Source organism: Calidris pugnax, unplaced genomic scaffold (assembly GCF_001431845.1).
Source record: "Calidris pugnax isolate Ruff unplaced genomic scaffold, ASM143184v1 scaffold18, whole genome shotgun sequence".
Taxonomy (NCBI): domain Eukaryota; kingdom Metazoa; phylum Chordata; class Aves; order Charadriiformes; family Scolopacidae; genus Calidris; species Calidris pugnax.
Window position 1 is genome coordinate 6222495 of NW_015090812.1, and position 22165 is coordinate 6244659.

Here is a 22165-nt window from a genome sequence, read left to right on the forward strand (position 1 = left end):
AGCCTTACTGTCTAAAATGGAAGTTAGTATTTGTGAAAAAGATGAGTTCCTGGGACACATGGAAAATAATCCTCTGGAAACCTTAGTTTAAATAAAAGTAAAATGCCTTGACAGTCCTACTGGCTTCTCTGTAGGTTAGTATTTTGTATGCAGGGTGGTATAACGGGCTGATGGTAATAGCAGTGTAAAAGCCTGAAATAAACTGGGGGGCCTTACTGCTGTCTACTAATATTTCATTTGCAAAACAGAATGACAAAGCTGATGAAATTGATAGTAGTTTGTTTTACATAGAATTTTCACTGAAGCCTTGTATGTATGACTTGGTATTTGAATTGCATTTTAGAGTTGTTAGTGCTTATCAGTGCTGGAAATACTGAGAAAACACAAAAGGCTGTCCCGACCTCTTGGGATCTTCTCTGTATTTCCTTTTCTTAATTTTATCATTAGAGACTGTGACCTAAGGTTATTTTTTGGGGTTTTGTCTGCCCACTTTTTCCTCATCTGAAAAGTTGCAGCATCACACTTATTCCACAGTATTAGGAATATGTGATTATTGGCCTAGACTAGCCATTAGTGAAACATCTGCTTAGATAATCTCATTGATTAGACTCTGGAAATGCAAACATTTGAAGAGTGATTTTAAGAGTAACCTCTCTGGAGGCTTACAGTGTGTGCTTAGAAATCATTGAAGGCATAGTTTTTGCAGGTGCATACATATCACTTGTAGCTCAAACTATCTGCTATAAATCTCCATATTTCTTCTCAGAGTATAATGAATATTTGGCTCAGAGAATCTCTTAGGGCCGAAGAGGGAGGAGGGTCTCCTATTGTTTAAACTGATTACATTTCCTAAGAGCCCAGAAAAAATACTCTTGTTGGTAAGATGTAAAGTTCTGCATTGCACTGGTGATCACATTGACTTTTATATTGTGAACCACATTGCATTTACAGTTCATACCATACTCTCGCGGTGTATCAGCTTCCTTGCTGACCTGTGGGCAGTGTGAACATCCTCTTTGCTGACCTGTGAGCAATGTGCACATTTTCTCACTATGTTTTATAACAGTTTAAAGAGGAAGGAAAGCGTCCAGAGCTTTGTCATTACCTTTAGCAGCAAGAGAATATGAAGTCTTTCAAGGCTAAATAAACCTTTGTGTAATTTAACAAGATGTATCCTTCATTTCCCTTCCTCTCACCATCAGGTCTGGTTATATTGCAGACGAGGTTAAAGGAGGTAATGTTCCTGTAGTCTAAACAAACTCAGCATGGTGAAATGGGACATTACTTTAAAATATGCATAAGGATTGCAGTTGCTCCATTTTGTGACACTGACTGTTCAGGTAGAGGAACAAAAAAAAACCCCACAGATTTTTCCTAAAATGAATATTTCTTTAAAGGGCTATCAAGAAAAATGATGGTGGAACTATTATTGTGAAAAATTGGAGTGGCTTGGTTGATATCACGCATACAGTTTGGAAAAACAAGATTAGTGCAACACATACCATTTTTCATTTTCTCCTGTCTTCAACAGCATCAACCATTCCAGCATCTCATTTTTTAATTTTGTGTTTAGGATGAGAAATCCCATGTGTGTACAATTGCTTCTGGCTGCCTGGTCCCTCTGCTCCCAGCTTTTTCCCTCTGCTTGCATGTTTCCATGTGTACTGTAAATAAGAAGTGACCAAGAGGGCAGGATACTTAGTCTCTTCTTAGATCAATACTACTCTATAGGTCAGCAACTAGGAATGTTTGAAAAAAAGAGAAGGAGGGAATTGTGTTGTATTTCCCCTGTAGACAGAGGCCAACACCTTTGCGTTGAGTTCATCTCTATTACCTGAGGAAGGAAGCCTGCGTAGGTTATTTCTGAACCAGTATCAGCTGGCCAAAAGACCACTGTGAATAAGATAACAAAGGATCTAAGTAACAGGAAAAAAAAAATATCTTAGATTTCCCCTGCCCCCATCAAAACAAGAAATTTAATGCCTAAGTGGCCATCTATGTGTTTTCTTCTTGGAGCTGGGCTTAGTGGGGGACAGATGGAGGTCAGAACGTGTCGGAGTTGGGGGGCCAGGTTGCATGGAAGCCAGCAACTCCTGGTCTATGAGCCAGAGTACTGAAGTCCTGTTGCATTCACTTTAGTCTTTCAAGACAGGTGCTTGTCATGTTTGTTGTTCCACTTTTACCTGAGAAAACTGAGACTTTTCCTTTCAGATTTCTCTTTCCCTCCCTCTCCCTCCCAACCTGCTTTCCCCGCCCCCCACCCCGTGTTTAATATGATAGCTCCAAGTGCTGTTGCTGAAAGGGATAAATGAAGGACACAAAAGGTGGGTCTGTGGGTCTGCACAGCACAATGCAAGTTTAGCCCTGGAAATGCAGTCTTGCCATTGCTAACAACAGGCCACGTGCTGGCATGGGGGATAAATGCGAGACCTACAGACTCTCCCCTGTAGCAGGAGAAATGCAAGCAGGTTTGGAGATAGTTACTTTGCAACACCCTCAATAATAGGGGGATGTTATAAAGCGATTTTTCAACAGGAAGAAGGTGGAAGGAGGGAATATGGAGGAATTCATGGAGTAGAATGGAGAATAAAACCTGTGCAAGATGTGTAGCCTGGGGAAAAAATAAAAAGTTTGCAATGCTGAATTTAAATTATTTCCCCTCACATTGTCACATCTTGTACATGTTTTAAAATTATGTGCTTTCCTACAAAGAAATCAGCTGGTTCTACATCATAAATCAGTCTTTATAGCAAACAAGGTTCTGGAGGTACCTTTCTTAGACCTGTTCTTTTCTGGGAATAAAGATGAGGCACTATCAGAGACTGAGAAGATGGGGCAAATTGATTAATTAAAAAGCAGTAAATCATCCTCCCTGCATGATTTATGTATAAAAGAATTCTGAAGAAGCTTAGAAATGAATTAGCTCAACTGCTAACAAAGATATGCACTCTCATTAAAACCAAACTCTGTTCCAGAGGGTTGGGAAGTATCTGGGGTTTATCCTATATTTAGACCAGTAAGCATTACATCTGCACATTGCAAATGGTCGAAACAGGAATTTAAAAGGGAATAATAAAACACCTGGAAGATCGTGATGTGAGAGACTTTAATGAGATCAGCTTCGGCAAAGAAAAGTCATGTCTCACTACATTGCTTAGAACTCTGAATGTGCCCATAAAAAGAAATAGAAATGGCCATACTGGATGAGGCCAAAAATCCCTCTAGCCCAGCACCCTGCCTCTGACAGTGCCCGGTCACAGCCACGTGGGGAAGAGAGGAGAATAAAAAGGATAAGATAACCCTTTTTCCCTGGACTTGATTGGCAGCTATGAGGGCCAGGTTAGAATTGAAGGGGGTCACTGCAAACGTGCTGACATCATCCCTTTCCAGAAACTATCCTGAGCTTACCGGTGTGCAGAGAGAGAATTTTCCACACTCAGAAAAAGGAATTAGATGGTAAAATACAGTTTTCATAAAAAAGAGAAGTCTGACAAGTTAGATGCTCAGACTAACAATAACCAATTCCTGAGGTATAATTGTAACAATGGTCTTCTCATGTAGGAAGGCCACTGGGTTGCTTTCACCTACTTTCATTCACAGTGTGAGATTAACCAGTATTGCTGGGTAGTGAAGACATATTGAGGCTGCGTTAACCTGGTGTGATGCATTTTTGTTAGCTGCTCTTCACTCCTCCAGCCATATGTTTCCCTGCTAGCCACATGTACTGCTTCTGCTAGCCACGGCTCCTGGTGCTCTGCATTCTAGGGTGCTCTCACCCCTCTGCTGACAGGTTTTGTTGATTCAGCCCTTGGAAGAGTAAATATGGTGCTGAGAACCAGGCACAGGGCTTTCAGTTCATAGGAGAGGCTTAAGCAGCTTCCGGTGCTCATACATGTTGCAAAAGGTTTTTACTCAAACCTCCCTTTTCTTCTCTTCTTAAGGTATAACCTTTGTATTTTGGTTCTAAATGTTCTTCCTTGATTAACTTTCTTGGACAGAGTTAATTGGCCTAGACTTCCCTGTATTTTTTCCAAATGGTGAAATAACTCCCTTTGTAACAGCAATGTCCTTCAAAAATATAATTGCAACATGTGCCAAAAGAAGGTGTTTCTGGCTTGGCCACCCGTCTTTTCTGTTTATCTCCCTCTGATTCCATTGGATGCTAAGGTGGCTTTTCCCCTTGGGAATTCCTGGGAATGTTTCCTCACCTTTAGGTTTCCACTAGCAGGCTTGTGAGGGTGGGCTGCCGGACATAATGTATTTTGACTTTTTAAAAGCTTGTGACAAACTCTGTTACCAAGACACTGCTACGAAGGCTAAGTAGTCACATATGGTGACAGGGCAAGTATCATCATAGATCAAAACCCGACAAGGAAACAAAAAGGCAGAGGGCTAAATGGTCAGTTTTCATCACAGTAAAAGGCTAGCAGCTGCTTTCCTTAAAGTTACCTATCAGGTCATATGCTAAATATATTTATTAATGATCTGGGGAAAGAGGTGAAGGGTTAGGTGGTAACACTTACAAATGATGTAATTACTTAAGTAATTTAAGCCTGTAGCACACTGTTAGAAACTTCTGAGTGATCTAAACAAGTTACTCAGATGGATAAAGAAAGTTCAGTCCTGATAAATGAGAAGTTAATATGCAGAGAAAATCACACAAAAATCTTGTCCTCTAACTGAAGGGAAAAAATCTGAATGTTGCTGGTGGCAGTTCCATAACAGAAGCCATTTGAGATGCTGTTATGGTAGAAAAAGTGAACAGGATGCTAGAAGGCGTAAGAAATGGGACATTAAAAATTAATTTCTGAACGCAGTCCTCATTGCGTGGAGACAGAGGATAGGATAAAGCATAATATTATGGGTAAGTTTGCCCAGCTAACAAAGTCTGATCCATAATGACAATTTCCTGTTTTCTTTTGTCTTTATCCTGCTCGTACATCACCTACTATCAGAGATGCTCTGATTTTTATCAGGAATAATATATGTTGGGAAGGCTAAAGCTTCCAGAGGGTTTCAGATCTTACTAAGGACAGCTCAGTATCAGCTGAGCTGCAATTGGTAAAAATCTATTTCATATCTATTCTTCTCCCTTTGGTAGTTAGTGAAAATTCACATCAAAATGACATAAATTAACAGTCTCAACTTCGTATTTAGACTGTGAAATCATCAACATTTTAAACATAAATTTCAGAATTCAGATGTTACTGAAATACTTGCTCAAGTTGGGGCTCTTATGAGACTTATAAATTATTCTTGCATAGAAGAGAAGTCACCTGAGACTAACCTAAATGAAGTTAACATAGATTTTAAAAATTATTCTTGCAGAAGAACAGGGAGTGGTGGGAATAGATGAACAGATGGGAAAGGGAGAAGAGGATAGTGAAGAAAAGGCTAATTAGGTAATTGAGGCTAAGAGGCTATTAGGGCTGACCCGGTGGTCTACTGGTGGTGCAATTCAGGGACTTGAATTTGGGATTGAGGTTGGTCCCTCATTCCCAGGCCAGCACTTGCTCCAAACATTGCAAGGACTCAGTTTTATGGCTTGTATGATCCTGTAAGTATGTGTTCTCCAGTCAACATAATCTGGAGGGATAGTATGTCAGATTATAGTGGGGACAGGAAAGAATAATGGAGTAAAATGCTGAATTTGGACATGAAGACACTAAAATACTATGTTAATGGGTAAATTATTTAGTGACATTATTGGAATTCCTTTGAAGTTGCTGTCAGAGAAAAATCTGATTGAAATAAACATATTTTGAAGAGATCCTAACACTATTTATCACTGAACAGCCTTTCCTAAAATTTGTTCAGTTACACGATTCTCTCAAGTATGGATTTGTTTTTTTCACAGATAGTAGATAAGGGAAAGACTTAAACTGTTATTTATTAGAAGTCATTCCATTACCTTGTTTCAGATCAATTTGAAGCTGGTATGTTTGTGGTCTCCCAGTCTCCTAACCTATCTTCTTTCTGATCCAGTCAGAGGTATGCTTTCTTCTCGTTTTTATATGCTTATTTTCTCCTTGATGTCAATATAGTCAAACTATCTTCTGAAGTTGTCAGTAGACTTGTTCTTTTATGCCCAGAAAGCCTGGTGTAGGTCAAAGCTAGGACAAGCTTTCCTATGTGGTTTTCAGATTTATATGCTGAGGTTGAGCGTTTCTTGTCCTCACCTTTTTCTGGTATTCATGCTGACTTACTTCATGTAAATCGCTCCACTTCTTTTATAGTATTTGTGGCTACTCCTCAATTGCTTCCAAAGAACCATGTTTTTCTTTTCTGCATGTTCCAAACTTTGGAACTTCACATGTGCAGCATTTTGAGATGCTCTTTCTTTCCTCTTTCCATACGTTACCCAGTGCTTCTTATCACAAATTCCTATTTGCCAATTTCAGTATTTTTTATTTTATTTTTTTTTTTTACCCTGTGTTTGTATTTTTTTCCCTAGTAGCTGCATTTCAGTACAGAAATGCTGGCTTCTGCATCCTTCTCTTGCATCTCTGACTCTTCAGAGGATCACAACACATATATGGCTAACTTTACTGTATTCTGTTCTTGTTCTAGTATTTTTGTGGAAAGTTAGCTTTTCTCCCTCTCCTCCTTCTTTCCTGTAAGCCCCGCATAGAGATATTGCTATTGAAGCAATATATGGCTGGAACACCTGTGGTCAGTAGGCAAATCATATTTCAACAGCAGAGAAAATCGGCACCATTCATTATCCCCGCAGTTTAAAAGAGAGTTTCTGTAGAATAATTGCAGTATTGGAACTGCTGCTTCAGAGGAAAGTCACTGCGGTATAAGCTTTAGCAACTGGACAGAATAAACAAAAGATGGAGGAAGGAGGACAGTTTTGGTTATAATGGGAAGCAGAAGAGAAAAAAGAAGGTAAGCTGCTTGTCCATTGGAGACCCCACTTGTACCTGCTGCAGGCAAAAGATTTTGCATTTTGCTAACAGCTCCTCTAAGACATTAAAATGTTTTGTCAAAACATTTTAAAATAAAAAACAAAGCAAAAAATTTGGCACTGTGACAAATATGGACCTCAGTGAACGCGTTTTACACTTAGGGTAGATGGACATCAGCTGCTTGTCCACTGGAGACCCCACTTGTACCTGCTGCAGGCAAAAGATTTTGCATTTTGCTAACAGCTGACAGCTCCTCTAAGACATTAAAATAAAAAGTCAAAACATTTTAAAATAAAAAACAAAGCAAAAAATTTGGCACTGTGACAAATATGGACCTCAGTGAACGCGTTTTACACTTAGGGTAGATGGACAGGGGATGAGTGATGGACAGCACTGAAGGAAACCTCCTGCTACAAAGCCGTATTGAGGTTTGGAGAACCTGAAACAGCACTTCTCTTCATCTGGGGGGTTCAATGTTGCCTTGTCTTATATGAAGCTGCTTAAAAAGTCATTCACTCATTTTAAAAATTATTTCTTGCCAGCTCATAATTTAGCAGTTCTCCCCTTCTTAACGTTATGCTTATTCTGGTGAATCGAAGGGTGATGATTTCATTTCTGCCAGCAGAGCCCAGGGACATGTTTTCAGCATTGCTTTATATCTCTTAATCATGATCTGCTATTAGGGACCCTTCCATACTGCTTCACTGTGCTTCCCACATGGCACACCCTTTCCTCTGCACTTCTTGTTACTTTTAGGAGCAATGACTTTCACTGGTTCCTTCTGGTTTTAGGTAGAATTGTTTCATAATGTTTTTGTTATTGGCGTTATATTAGGGTTGGACTAGATGAACTCCAGAGGTCCCTTCCAACCCCATATCCTTCCGTGATTCATTCTGTGATTCTGTTATGACAGGACCTTGAAGACTGGCCCGTGGGCTGGGACCACATTTCTGTGAGGTATTTTGCAAACGCAGGACAAAGGACATACCCTACTGCTATTTTCTATTTATTGTTTCTCACCACTGAATTTTCCCTGTCAGAAAACTGCACTACGTTGAAGATACAGTTTTGTGAAAAACCTTTCTTAGCAAGTTCCCCCTGCATGTAGCCAAGCATGTATGAAATGTGGGGAACTATTCTCATTACATTTGCTCATATAAATGTATTTCTAGGTTTTGGCTTTCAAGTTCTAAAGCAATAGTAATGCACTTTCAGGATATTTTTGCTGTCTTAGTATCAGTTGATGGGACTGATTCATCTGATGTGCAGGTCTCATAAAAAAATAAAAAAGTATGCTAGGTTAGACTAGCACTAATGCAAGTACCCAGTGCTGATGAAGTTTTACCATCTTTATTACAGACATTTAAAATGCAGACATTAAAAATAATAGAATTAAATGTGTCTACTTATTGTTTAATTATTTAATTAAGTTCTAGAGAAAACAATAGTAAAAAACCTCAGTGTTTTCCCCTTGAATTTGTAAAGAATACAGAGCTCAACAAGCAATCTTTGTGAAGTTCATTTTTATTTTAATTCATTAGCAATATTTATAGAGGTTCATTCATTGTTTCAATTAACATTGACCCTTGAAATCTGCATGATTAATGGGTAGATTTCCTGATTTTCATGAAAGTCATTGAATTACAAAAAAATTATTTTTATACTTGATAAGAAGTAACCAGGGATTGGTTGATGTGGAAAACGTTGAGGTGTTAAAAATGATAAAAATATTTGGAGAACATTCTAATACGTATTAGCAAGAATAAAAGCAGGATTTATTTTGCAGTGTCTGAAACTGAGTTAGCTGTGCCAAAACCCATTCAGTTGTCTGTAAAAAATATTTAACACCATCTGACATATTCACTGTCACTCCATGCTCTGTGAATCAAATATAAAATTATGTGCAAGAAAAAACCCTACAAACTTATTTTGTCACAAGTAAGCTAGGAATTTTGAAAACGGTCAGCTCCACTTGTCAACAAGAATAAGCAAGAAGAAAAATAATGACTTAGACTAACAGAGAAACAAGTCAGGAAGGCCTTCAATTTGAAAGGGCTGCCTCCCAGAAGAGGAGTTTGCAGTGCATGATTAACTTCTTTATATTTTCTCCAGAGTTTGTTGGATTTCTTGTGGTGAATAAATAGGGACATCCAGCTTTAAGAATAAAATTTGAAAACTCAGGAGTAGCTAGAGCTAGTATTTTGGATAGTGCCAATAAATAACCGAAGGTTATTTTCTGAAGTTGAATTAGAATCAGGTTTTGTGCTTCAAATGACTTTAAAATTTAGGCATAATTTCCTGTAGGGTTGTGTCTCGGGCCCACTCCTTTGAATTATATACACAAGCCGGGAAATTTGTAAAATTTTAAGTTGTATCTCTCCATCTGCAAATTGATGGCAATTGAAAACGATCACCACAGTGTGTCAGCACAGCTAACGCTACATTGCAATCATATTCACTTGAGCATCTCTCTACAAGTCAGACCACTTAATTTTTCTTTTGGCCATTGATATTTTATGGCACCTGCAGCTTTTTGTTTTTCCGCCAAAGATCATCATTTTACTTTGAAGTCTACTGACTTGTATATGTCTGGCCCAATCCTGTGGAGGCCAGGAAATGAATAATTACTTCACGAGTGCCGTATTAAAAGCGGTCCAAAGACTGTTTAGGCTTCTCAAAAGTCATTGGGAATTTGGCTGGGGAAGAGCTCCCTGCTTTGGTCATGCAACAGGGGAAAAAAGTGCTCCAAAGATTTTTATTTTCTAATTATTTGTATTGAGGTACCACAAAAGGATTTGATTAGCACCCTCATGTGCTAAAAACTTAAAGAACAGATGTGACACAGCAGCACCACTGCCACCCCCCAGTGTTTGTTCCCCAAAGTCTTGATTAACTCCCAATTTTCAAAGAGAAATAAGGTAGCAGAGAAAAGAAAAAAGCAGAACAGATAATAAAGTTTGCCTTTAAGATCAAAATTATTAGAGTTGAAATTAAAACAATGTTCAAAATAGAAGTATACTTAGGATAAAGTTTTCGAAGCTCAGTTATGTGTAGTACCCCTCACTGCCTGTTGTAGTAGCAAGGAGTAAAATCCTGGCGCCTCTAGAGTCACCAAGTTTTAGAGACTGAATGAAGACTCAAATTTATTTATTTTTTTGGTAAACTGACAAATTTGATCTTATATCATGCTACCAAAACAGTAAATGTCCTGACTCCAGACTGCAATTTAGCAAACATATAGGAACAGACAAGCACATGTACATTCACAGTTGGAGTAACAAATTTGCCGAGTTGAGAGTGCTACCTTGTCAGATAGGAGAAGACACTCAAAGCTACAGGCTCAAGCCTTTGACTGGCACTGGACTATGGGAGTAAAAACAGAGAGAAAATCTTAGTTTCTCTGCTTCCTTCTTCCTTTGACAGACAGAATTTTTCATTTATCTTTATGACTAAGCAGTCTAAATTTGTTTTATAGTGATGTAAAACACCAACCTTCATTTCTGAAAACAAACTGGAAACTAATTGCTTGCATGTTATGCTTTCTGGCTGTACTTAGAATTGGGGTGGTTCTCCTTTAAATAACCGTTCAGAAGCACTGAAATCCAGGCAGTTGCGTATCAATTAGCAGGGTGCATTTCCTAGTGTGAGCTGCCTGGAAGTGCAAAATGACAAATCTGAGCATTAAGCTTTCTACCGTCATTTTGCTTTCCTACCTCTAACTACAAATCAGCTTCATTGTGACTTACAGTGTAAGAAGTTGGTGCATTTCTGCAGATCCATGATAAGATATTTTTCTCTAGTAAGAAATGCAGTTAAGTTCTGCATTCTGAATCTGTCCCTGCCAGGCCCTAGATGCATTAGTATTCCACTGGCAGCTGCCTGTAGGTAGGAATATTGTTTTTGTCCATAACCAGAGGGAACAATCAGACTAAGCCGTTCCCCGGCTATAAACCAGCCAAAGTAATTGGGTTTAATTTTAATTTTTGTAATAGCTTTAAATTAATAGGAGCAGCTGCTGCCACAGTGTGTGGGTGTCCTTTTCCAGAAGGCATAGAACAAAAAAGGGAAAGAGTAAACAATAGTGCGTCTAGGACACAAAGGTTAATTCAAGAACTGAGCAATGTCTTTTTGTTATCAAAAACTCAGTTGGTGATATCTAGCACTGTGTCTCTTTTCTTTCTTTTTCTTTCCCTTTTTTTTCTTTTTTTCTTTAATTCCCTGATAAGATCTCAATCTGATTAGGGTACTGTGTGTAAGATGTGTTGTTGGTATCTAAACACTAACTCTCTTTCACTGTATGACTCACAAATAGATTAGCAGTGACAAAGTGCTAGGAGAGATAAAAATAGATTAGCAGTGACAGGAGTACTATTATAATTATTTTTGGAAGATATGGTTTGAATTAAGAGTTTGGGCACTTTCTGCCCTGAGAGGGTGAATTTAAACCTAGTAACTGAGGATGGTTTCTGCTGTTGTGTCAGACACCAGATAGTGAAATGTCAATACCAGATGTCCTAGACATCAAGATTAGCCATAATAGCCAAATGCAGCCATAAAGTGATGTGTCAAAGTGGATAATAAAACAGATGCTTAGCTTCTATAATGAAGGGGAAAGGGAATGAAATATCAGAAGTGCCTTTAATACATTAACAAAGTTGTCTTCAACTTGCTTAAAAGTAGAAAGTTATTGAACCAAGGAGAACTATGTGTCATTTAAACATTAACTATCAGCAGATGAATTTCAATTAGCATTAGCCTTTCTAAAATTCTGGATTTCCTCCTATTGGTCTCATTTTACATGAAATTTTTATAGCATAAAGTGAGGCTTGTCCTTTATTATTTCTCCCATGCTAATTTGGAAACAAATAAAGTTCAACAGCTCAGCAACATACTGTTTAAACTTGCATTACGATTTGAGGACTGGGAGCTAGAATACATTTACCCACTGCCATATCATCTGCTTGATTTGAGATCAAATGAGGGATGTCCTATAGCACTCCAGAGTAAGGGCGAATGATAGAAATATGTTAAGATACTGGAGAAACCTATTAGGTTAGGGTACTGCATGCAGACGGCTGGTGGCATTTTTCCCCTACTGATACTTTTAAAAAAAATTAAAATGATTGTTTTTCTGTCCTTCACATTTGTGGCTTAAAAATAATTTTCAGATCTTGGTGATAAGCAAGTGCCTTATTTAACCAAAAATACTGACGTAAATTCTTGAAGCCCTGAATGTTCAAGAACTAGGGCAATAAAAGGGGCAAATAAATTCTTATTTCAAGTCTAATTAACTGCATCACTGGCTCTTTATTGTGCTTTTTCAAGAACATCTCAATTCCTTTCTGTTTCTCTTTGTAGCTCGTGAGTCTTGCTGATCAGACTCCTTAACTGCTGCTAATTGGCAAACACGTACTTCTGCATAATGAGAGGGTTTTGTCCTCTATTTCATATTAGCAATGAAAGGCCAAAACTGATGCTCTGCAGTAGACCAGCTTCTCGGAACTATTACAAAGAGTCACATTACTACTGCTATGTCTGTAAATCTTATTACGTTTTCCCTCACCATGATCCTAGTTTAGCTGAGATCTGCTCCAATCGTTAGATGAGATCTGTTTATAATGTGTAATTGAATCAGTTAGAGTCTGCAGGACCATAGTGTTTTGTTGCCAAACATGGCTGGTAAGTTAGTTACATCAAATTACAAGTGCATGGCATGACTAGAGAATCTCCTGTTTAAATAAAGCTAGAAAAACCATCTACGAAGTGAAGAAAGAGTACAAACAGAAATATTGAACATCTCTAGTCCATAGAAAAGTGTTTGACCCACGTCTGAAATGTTACTCGTTGCTGTTGAGAAATAACAGAGTAATTGAAGTTGGGTGAAAGATGTCAGGCAGACATTTGTTATTCCCTAAACAGATACCAGCTTGATAACAATGACATAAATGTCTCTATTATAATTATTTACCATCATGTATATTCATTTTTATCTTGTCAGCACTAGAAGCCAGAATTCTCGAGGAGGGCAGCAATCCAATTTGGAAAAGGACCAAATACCCTTTTCTCCTGTGTTTTCTAGTTTAGGCCCAGGTTATTTTCCGTACCTGAAGTTTTTTGTTTGGATTTTTGGGGTTTTTTCCACCTCAAGAATTTATTTTTGCCTCAATTCATTGTCTAGGTGTTGATATATATCCCCTGACTATTAAGGATAATAAAACTATTAAGATGTCCTGCATTTTGGTAACAGTTTTGTCAATGTTGTCTTATACTGATATTCCTTGATTAATTATGCCTCGCCTCTGTACGGGTGAATTGGGCATGTAGGAAAGGATGCAGCCACGCTCCAGCCAGAGGTTTGGCTGAAACCTGTGTAGTGCTATGAGATTGCACCAGCTTGATGGTGAAGCAGAAGGCAGCTTAACTGCCTGTTTTCACTTCTTGGGAGTGGGTTTCTCTGGTTGTGAGATGCTCTCCCATGCGATGGTGACCCTGCCAGCCCAGGCTCATGAAGAGAGCTGTGGTCCCTGTGATGACTGGTGCACCGGCACAGTAGCTGGGCTGTGCATGAGCCCCAGGCATGGAGGTTGTCTGCAGGAGTGCCCCAAAATGCAGGTTCTAGCATCTGCTCGCCAACTTCTGAGATGTTCAAGCTGTTGCATTTCATTTGCTTTAGAGGAAATTTGAATCTCGCGTAGCCTTTTTGCTCAGATTTCTTACGTCAACATATATATGTTGTTTGTTTTTTTTAGGCAAAGAATACCCTCTAAAAACGTGTATTACTATCGCTGCCCGGACCACAGGAAGAACTATGTCATGTCATTTGCTTTTTGCTTTGACCGAGAGGATGACACTTACCAATTTGCTTACTGCTACCCCTACACCTATACCCGCCTTCAGCACTATCTTGACAACCTACAAAGGAGGAACATGGACTACTTCCGCAGAGAATTGCTAGGACTCAGTGTGGTAAGTAATAGGCATGCTTGCCAACTAGCAGGCTTCATTATGAATTTCTACCCTTTAATGCTTATAGAATGCAATTCATCATCCCTGCTAAAGTGCACACACGTACATATTTGTTTTACTGCTATCAATGACACATGAGGTAGCACACCTGCATGGTGAAATATAGACAAATGCTAATTTAATTTCACATAAAATATTTCTTTTGCAATATGCAAGGCAATGCTAAATTCCCATGTAGGATCAATTCACCTCTAAAGGCATTAAAAGATGAAACTGAAACAGCTTTACAGAAGGAATGTAATTTTTGGAGTATTCTGTCCATTCATCTTTCTGGAAGAGTTTTTCTGTTCAGAAGGAAATATGTGTCCTTGGAAATAGAATATAGCTTTTCTTGGTAAAATGATGCAAAACATACACCAAACATCTATTTTATTTACTCTTAGAATGTCTGCTTTGGTGATTTGAATTTAAAAGGGATTTAGTAGACTCAATATAGATCCTAGTGGCCACATGAAAATGAAATGTGATAGTTCTTCTGGTGCACGAAGGAGGGTTAATGGTAAGGCTGAACTTCTGCTCACTTTGCTATAACCTTTCTCTGAAATGTTGCCAGTCCTGAGGACTTGGAAAGCATGACTCAGCCACTCACATATTCAGAAATCAGCAGATTGAAAAATAATAGCTGAAATCTTGCGTTGTGGGGTTTTCTTTTTTTTTTTTCCTTTTGTGTTCTTAGGCTTTATAGTGCACTTGTCACACATTCTTAATCTTTTCTCTGAGATTTGATTTGGTCTAAACTTGTAGTGTGTGTGTGTGTCAAAAAAAGAAAGCTGCGATTCCTATGAAGGCTGCTGATCCCAGCTGGGGCTTTAAAAAGAATCCAAGCACATATTGTGAAAATCAGAATGAAATCATATGTATAGCCTGCACTGGAATAAATAAAAGGCTTCCAGCATTAGAGCAAGCCATTGAGATCCCTATGGTGACATAAAACTTAGAGGAAAAAAATAACTTATGGAGAAGAGGAAAAACAGAATAAAAAAAAGAAAAGGTTTTTTTAACCCTTTTGTCAGTTTAGTACAGTTCTTGTTTTGAAGGTGACTATTACCTGAACTAAATTATTAGTTATTAATCATTCCAATTAGAGGGATAAACAATTATAAGGGAAAGGGGTATTAAAAAAATGGAGAAGTAAAATCTTCAGAGGGTGGGAGGAAGGAGCCCTATCATTTTAATGTGTGTAGGGCTTTAATTATTAATCTTAGAGGACAGAGCTGTAATTAATTCTATAATAAAACTGAATTTGTTTCCTTTTATTCTGAAAATAGTGTATAAACAGTCACATTTGCATATTCATCAAAACCCTGATCTGACTGATTAAAACACTGAGATAGAAGGATTTGTCTTTTATCTGCCTTTTGACAGACAGAGCTGTACTCTTAAATCTTGTTAACATTGTGTTACCAGTAGTTGCTAAATATTATTTTTCATATTTCAGCAAACTAAACAAACAGATGCCATTCAAAATGTGGCAGGAAATGTGCTGTGTATAAGTCCTGATTTTATATCTATATGTACACACACAGTATGTTTTGCAGAAATCGATATGGTAACATTTTGCAGCTCACCATGCTGATCTGTATAAAAAGCTTCTGAATCAGGCTCTTGCTGTAATCTTTGTAAGTAACATTACAATCTCGGAGCATTTCTGGCTTTTCTCCACACACAACTGTCCTAGAACAGCTTGGTAATTTAATGTCTTTGCTGAGCTTGAATAGACAATTTCCATAAGTTCTCTGCAAGTTAAATATTTTAACATAGAGCTTTGTTGCTATCATACATCTTTAAATGGTGAAAAACAGGATCCTTCAGTCTTCACTGCACAGCGCTTCATCAAAGCAGAAGCTGGCTGTACTTTAGAGAATTGCGTGCCATATAGGATAGATTTAGAGCTATGAAAGCGAGCTCCGTCCCTGCTCTAGCCCCTTATGTAAGATAAGAGGAATCAGATTGGCATAAAGAGGCCCTTAAAAGCTCTATTCCTGGCAAAGGGACGATACCCCTGGTAGCACATGGTGAAAGGTAACTTAAAGATGCCGTTTGAGGACAAACTTGGAAGTTCTCATGCTGGGCATGGAGCTGAAGCAGGGTGGCATGCTGGGGGAAGGCTGTGGCATATGTGTTGAGCTGCCACGTAGCCACCAATACTGTCTGGTTCATTCCAGGGGAATTTTACAGCTCCCTGAAGTAGTTTTTGATTGTGAGGCTGGAGAATGGTTTGAAACAGTTTCACTTCTCTTGGATTATGAAATTTTGAACTGTGCTTCTTGGAGACAACAGGATCTTTAGTTGGTGGGTTTTTTTTTTATTTTTCTTTGTCGTGGAACAGTAAAATACAAGTCTCAAGAAACCATGCTTAGATGATTACTCCTGAAAGGCTTTCTGAGTGCACATTTTGCTGCATGTAATGTTTTCAAGGCAATCTAATTTCTAATCTAATTTCATATTTTCTCTAAAGAAAGTACTATGCCTCCATTAACTCCTTAAATACTTTCACTAATTCTCTGAAAATTGAAAGTGAAATATCAGTATGGGACATGTAATTGTCATTAGGATGCAGAATGGCAAAGTGGTTCAGAGCCAAATGGCAAAGATTCCCACTGCCAGTGTGAATGGATAAGTTAGCTGTTCTGTTTCTGACCTTTTAATGTTTATGTTCTTTACTTCAGGGAGCTATTCCAAAGTCTAGATGTGCCAAATGGTCTTGAAAATAGTCTCTCCTGCAAGCTAGCTTTGATAGTCACCCAGGTATCATTTAAAGTGCCATTTTCATTCTGCCATTGTTGGCCTTAGGTAACTTCAGACTTTCTGTGGTTTGTCCCAACAGATCATAAGTTCAAAATCTGTGAGCATTTTTTCAAACTGTGCAATTACTTTTTTGCATATCATTGATGTGTCTGTTGTCTTGGCATATATTATCTGATATTGTACAGCGTAATATAATGGAAAATAATTTTTATATTTCTGTGAAAGCATAAGCAAAGGCTCAATTTACACTTACAGTACCTATTTTATGATACTTATACAGTCCCGTATATGGTAACGGTTACGTGTAGCTTTATAACCAGTATTTCAGAGTTGGCAAAGTTTTTCAATGTGTTGTCATTTGAAGGTGGTAGTCTAAATTAGCTGTGCATACTTGAAGTGTGTGGACAACTGATGAGACCTGCACCTCTACTAGTATTCCACAATGACACATAATAAATTAAGCAGGTTTTGGTGAACCTACTCCTACAGCCCACTTTACAAATCGCCACTGGCTTGGCAATATTTTCATTACTCACTGAAAAGAGAGCCAAGATTAATTGGCGACAGATACTTCCTTTCACCCCATTAGGCAATGGTGCTTCCAAATTACACTTGAGGAGAATTGCAACTGCACATACAAACCACAAGCCTCAAAGGGACTTCCGCAGTACACAGAGACTGGAATATGGAATTCTGTTAAATTAAATATTAAACATACATATTTTAAAACAAGAAGGCAATATGTCTAATGTAGAGCTCTGTAAGTGAGCCAATCTCTTAAGTCAGACATGAGATACTGAGTGAAACAGATTGGAACACAAGGCGCTTCATTCTGACTCCATGCCACCTTGGTGCATGCTTTTAATTTATGTAAGTTACTCACAATTTATGCTGTTATCAGAGCGATCAGAATGAGGCCCTAAGACTGTGAAACTGCACACCAGATGTCACATTGCTGGTTCATTGATCAAATATCCCTTATTTACTGTCTAAATGACTGGGCATCCCTGTAAAAATAGTTGATCAGTTCTACTGATATCTACTGGTCAGTTTTTAACTGCTCAGTTATGACTGTTTTAAAGCATGAAGCAAAGAAAATAGACAATTTTTCTAAGGTTAAATTTCCCATTTCTGCGTTCAGTGTTAGGTTGTGTAATAACAGTTCTGTAAAAGAAAAGTATACTCCTCGTCTTAAAAAAAAAAAAAGTAGTTACAGGCTTCAGTGTGATGTGTCATACCTTTGAAATCATGTTGGTATCAGGTTTTGTACTTTCCAATAGTTCTGACTGCAAATAGGTTGAAATGTCATCTAAATGCAATTTATAGCAATTTACTTGGTCTGAAAAAGGCCACAGAAATAATGCTTATAAAAAGTAATCCCAAATTCTCATTTCGCAGAATCTAAAAGTGCACCTGCATGTATGTTCAAGGCACATACTATTTATTCAATGGGGTATTTATTTGCTCATGTAGTACTGCTGCTTCCATAGCATTCACAATATAGATGTCATCCTAAACCTTTATGTGAGATTTTATATGTTCCTACAGCTATTTTCTTAGCTGGGTTGAGTATCAGCAGAAGTAGAATTGGACCTAAAAATAACACCACCAACAGTTCTTTCCGAAAGAAAATACAATTTATAGGCTATAATAGCACAGTATGCTACCAGGGAAATTATAGAAATAACATGAAAAATAACAGGGAACTGTTCTATACCACCACTTTTAAGGAAAATTTCTGTGTTAGAACTTAAAGGAAGTTCTGGGAGATAAACTAGTTTGTGGGAATCATAGACAGGGAAAGATAGACGAAACTATGTTACTGTTGAAAGTTGCCATCTGTCTGTAGGATATATACAACTGTTCATGGCAAAAACAAGAAATACTTTGGTTTAATTTGGCAGCAATGCATAGTTTTAGAAAAACACAAACTGAATAAAATCATCAGTCACAGTTAATATTGTTTAAGGTTACTGAATGTATAAGCTGGTTATTTCTTAATTCCAAAATCAGCACTGTTTCATATAGTAAAATAATTTCTAGAAGGATTTGTATACATAGTTGTTTATCTGAGTACAAAATCTTAAATTGGGAAGAAGGGTTCAAATCTTAAGTAATTTTTACAGCTCGCTTTTATAACTACTCTTACCCATTTAAAAAGTCTTAGAAAACAAATGCTCTGAACTTCACAAAAAAGAAGCTTTGAGAATAAACAATCCACTGACTTAAGAAATCACCTGCAGAAAAACTGTTATGATCCACTTTATAAGAAGAAAATCTCCCAAAAGGAATGACAGTAAATGAGTTATATCTGGTGGTGTTAGACTATACGAACTGTTTTCCTGCCTAGGTCCCACGTTGCACCCTTTCATCCTATAGACACACAGGGAAATGTTTGGAAAGCCAGTGACCTTTCTGAAGCTTTCACTGGACTTTCTGTAGCTGTGCAGGTTGGCTTCTTGCTTCACAGCTCTTCTATTTCTATGTCAGGGTCTTCATCTGACCTTTGCTCCATACTTGTCCTTCATCAGGCTTGCCCTTTCTTTGCCTCGAATCATAGAATTGTCTGGTTAGAAGGGACCTTCAAGATCATCTATTTGAGCCATCACCCAACCTCTGATTGAAAAAAAAAAAAAAAAAAAAAAAAAACAAGAAGAAACCCCACCCCACATTACTAAACCTTGTCTCTAAGCACTATATCAACCCGTCTTTTGAATACCTCCAGGGATGGTGCCTCATCCACTTCCCTGGGCAGCCCATTCCAATGCTTAATAACCCTTTCAGTGTAAAATATTTTCCTAATATCCAATCTGAACCTCCCCTGGGGCAACTTGAGGCCATTTCCTCTTGTCCTATCACCTGTGACTTGGGAGAGACCAACCCCCGCCTCTCTACACCCTCCTTTCAGGTGGTTTTAGAGAGCGATAAGGTCTCCCCTCAGCCTCCTCTTCTCCAGCTGAACAACCCCAGCTCCCTCAGCCTCTCCTCATAAGACTTGTGCTCCAGACCCCTCACCAACTTCATTGCCCTTCTCTAGACTCGCTCCAGCACCTCAGTGTCTTCTTTGTGGTAAGGGGCCCAAAAACTGGAACAGTACTCAAGGTGTGGCCTCACCAGTGTGGAGTACAGGGGGACGATCACCTCCCGAGTCCTACTCACCATACCTTTCCTGATACAGGCCAAGATGCTGTTGGCCGCCTTAGCCAAATCTAACCTTCCCTTTTCTTTCTGTTCAGTTGCACTTTCCTAAGCTAACTATAAGAAAGAAGTTTTGCAATTTCTTTGCTCCTTCTATATTACTTACTCTGCTTTGTTCTTTCCCGTTCACTTCGCTTATCTCTCCGAGTTGTGAAGGGAAAATTCAAAATAGTTGTTAGGTCTTTTAAATACCAGGACTGCACAAGGGAGTCATGTTCTTTTCTGTGCACTCAGTGTCCCTCAATCAGTGACCTGTCTTCCCTGTCCTTATGTCTTTTGTGCTTTCTGTTTGCTCTATTCTCTAATATGTGCACCTGGATTTCCAGAGAATCTGGCATAAAATGAAGCATAATTTCAGGAATCAACGTGGAAAGGAAACATTAATGATCTACTCACTTGTCCTCACATACCTAAACTAACACCCAAGTGCAGGAAGGGTCTGAATCTTTGTTTCATGGCAATAGTAAATTTCAGGTAAGAGGCAGATTTTACTCATTCCTGTTCTCAGCACTTTCTACTGCTTGGTTGGGTGCCACGCAGCTCAGTGGGATAGCTGTAATCCCAATAGAGAACAAACTGGTTTTGTCCACACAGTTCAACCCCCAGATCTGGGCAGCTGCCTTTAGTTACAGTACCCTACGCTTTTGGGGACAGGAATACTTCCTGTATTTAGTGACTTGCTTACTAGAACTCATTTTTTGGTTGGTACTTGGGAAATAACATAGTACAACCAATTAATATAATTCTATCAAAAAAGCAAGTCTGAGATCCTGTGTGTACAACAATATAAGGCTTTTTATGGTTTTAAAATGTACCTAGTTGCCCTAAAGGACTAGGAGATATTTTGAAGATATGTATGGCCCTTAGAAAGCAGTGAAAACACTGGAATACATTCATTCTTCTTTCACTTCCATTTACAGAAATTTGTTTTCCCTCTTTTGTAGCACAGCATTAAGCAATAATTACCATGTTGATAGTGATGCTGAATGTACTTGCATGTAGGGGAAATCGTGCTATGTGGAGCTATTAGCTACATTTGCCCCGTAGCACTTTACTGCATTGACTCTACTGGGATTTTGACTATGTTTGAGCTGGTTTCTGTTTAGGTCTCCTGAGTGGTGTCTGTGTGATGCATCTGTGGGGCTGTAGTTGTATTTTAATCTGTATTCTTTGATTGTAAACCCAGAAGATGGTTAGCCTTGCCCACATTACTTGTAGGGCTGAGACTTTGGGATTGAAGGCTTCTCTAACAGTCTTAAAATCTGCTTAGTCCAAAGGATTTGGATTTATGCCTTTTAATTTAACCAAAGAAAGAACTATTTATTGATTTAGCTTTATACTAGCTACATAATGTAAATATAATGTATTAAAATCTCTAAATACCTTAGGCAAAATCTTGTTCACATAATTTATGTAAACTGAACAGTGGCTCTGATCCAGCAAAACACTTAAGCATAGATTTAAACTTAAGCATGTTAAATAGTTCTGTTGAAGTCACTGGCACAGTTCATGGCACCAAGTTAAAAGTGTGTAAAATTGCCTTTAAGCTCCAAGGTCAGAACAATCAACACTTTGCAAGATCAAGGCCTGGTGCCCTGATATTTTGTCTTTATCATGTACTACCAGTATAAAAACATGACTACAGGGAAAAAAAAAAAGAAAAAAAATCCTGGACTTTAAGCCCAGATTATCAGTGTTTCCAGACAAACTTCTTCTTACCAAGTAAAGAGGAGTAGTGTTGTTTTCAGTCTTATATGAATGTAAATGGATCTGGCTATCGGTTAACTTATATTTCAGTTCTTTTTAATTGCTTTTTTTTTTAATAGGCTCCCAGGGGCTTCCTTACTAGCATTTCACCTTTACTTACAGTACACCCGCACTACTGAAGCTGACAGATAAATTAAAGATCTGATTGTAGAATATGGAAAGAATTTACTTGTCAGTCCTTGGCAGCCAACAGATTGGTCAGTGACTTCATTCACTCCTTGTAGTGTTAGAATAAAACAAATTCATAATGAGATATGTATGGTTTCAAATAAATGTCCAGTATTACAGAATTCCCACTGGACAAGATTTTTAAGATTTACATGTAAGACTGTGAGCCATTTACTCCCACTTTAAATAGAATGTAACAAATCAAACATTTGAAAATAAATGGACAGAAATTTTTGTCACATTCACTTGAGGTTTGAGGTTTCTACTTACCTTCCTTTCCAGATTGTTCCACCCTCCATTCAGATTCATCTTCTCTCTTGTAATGGTATATACCTAATAGATAATAC

General features: G+C 38.2%; 1 protein-coding gene across 1 annotated transcript in view; it reads left to right on the plus strand.

Annotated features, from left to right (window-relative positions):
* The window catches only part of AGBL4 (ATP/GTP binding protein-like 4), a 961744-nt gene that overhangs the window by 373659 nt on the left and 565920 nt on the right, over nt 1-22165 (plus strand). The window contains exon 5 of the mRNA XM_014939355.1: nt 13661-13877. Within this exon, the coding sequence (XP_014794841.1) occupies nt 13661-13877 (217 nt within the window). The remainder of the gene's footprint in view (nt 1-13660; nt 13878-22165) is intronic.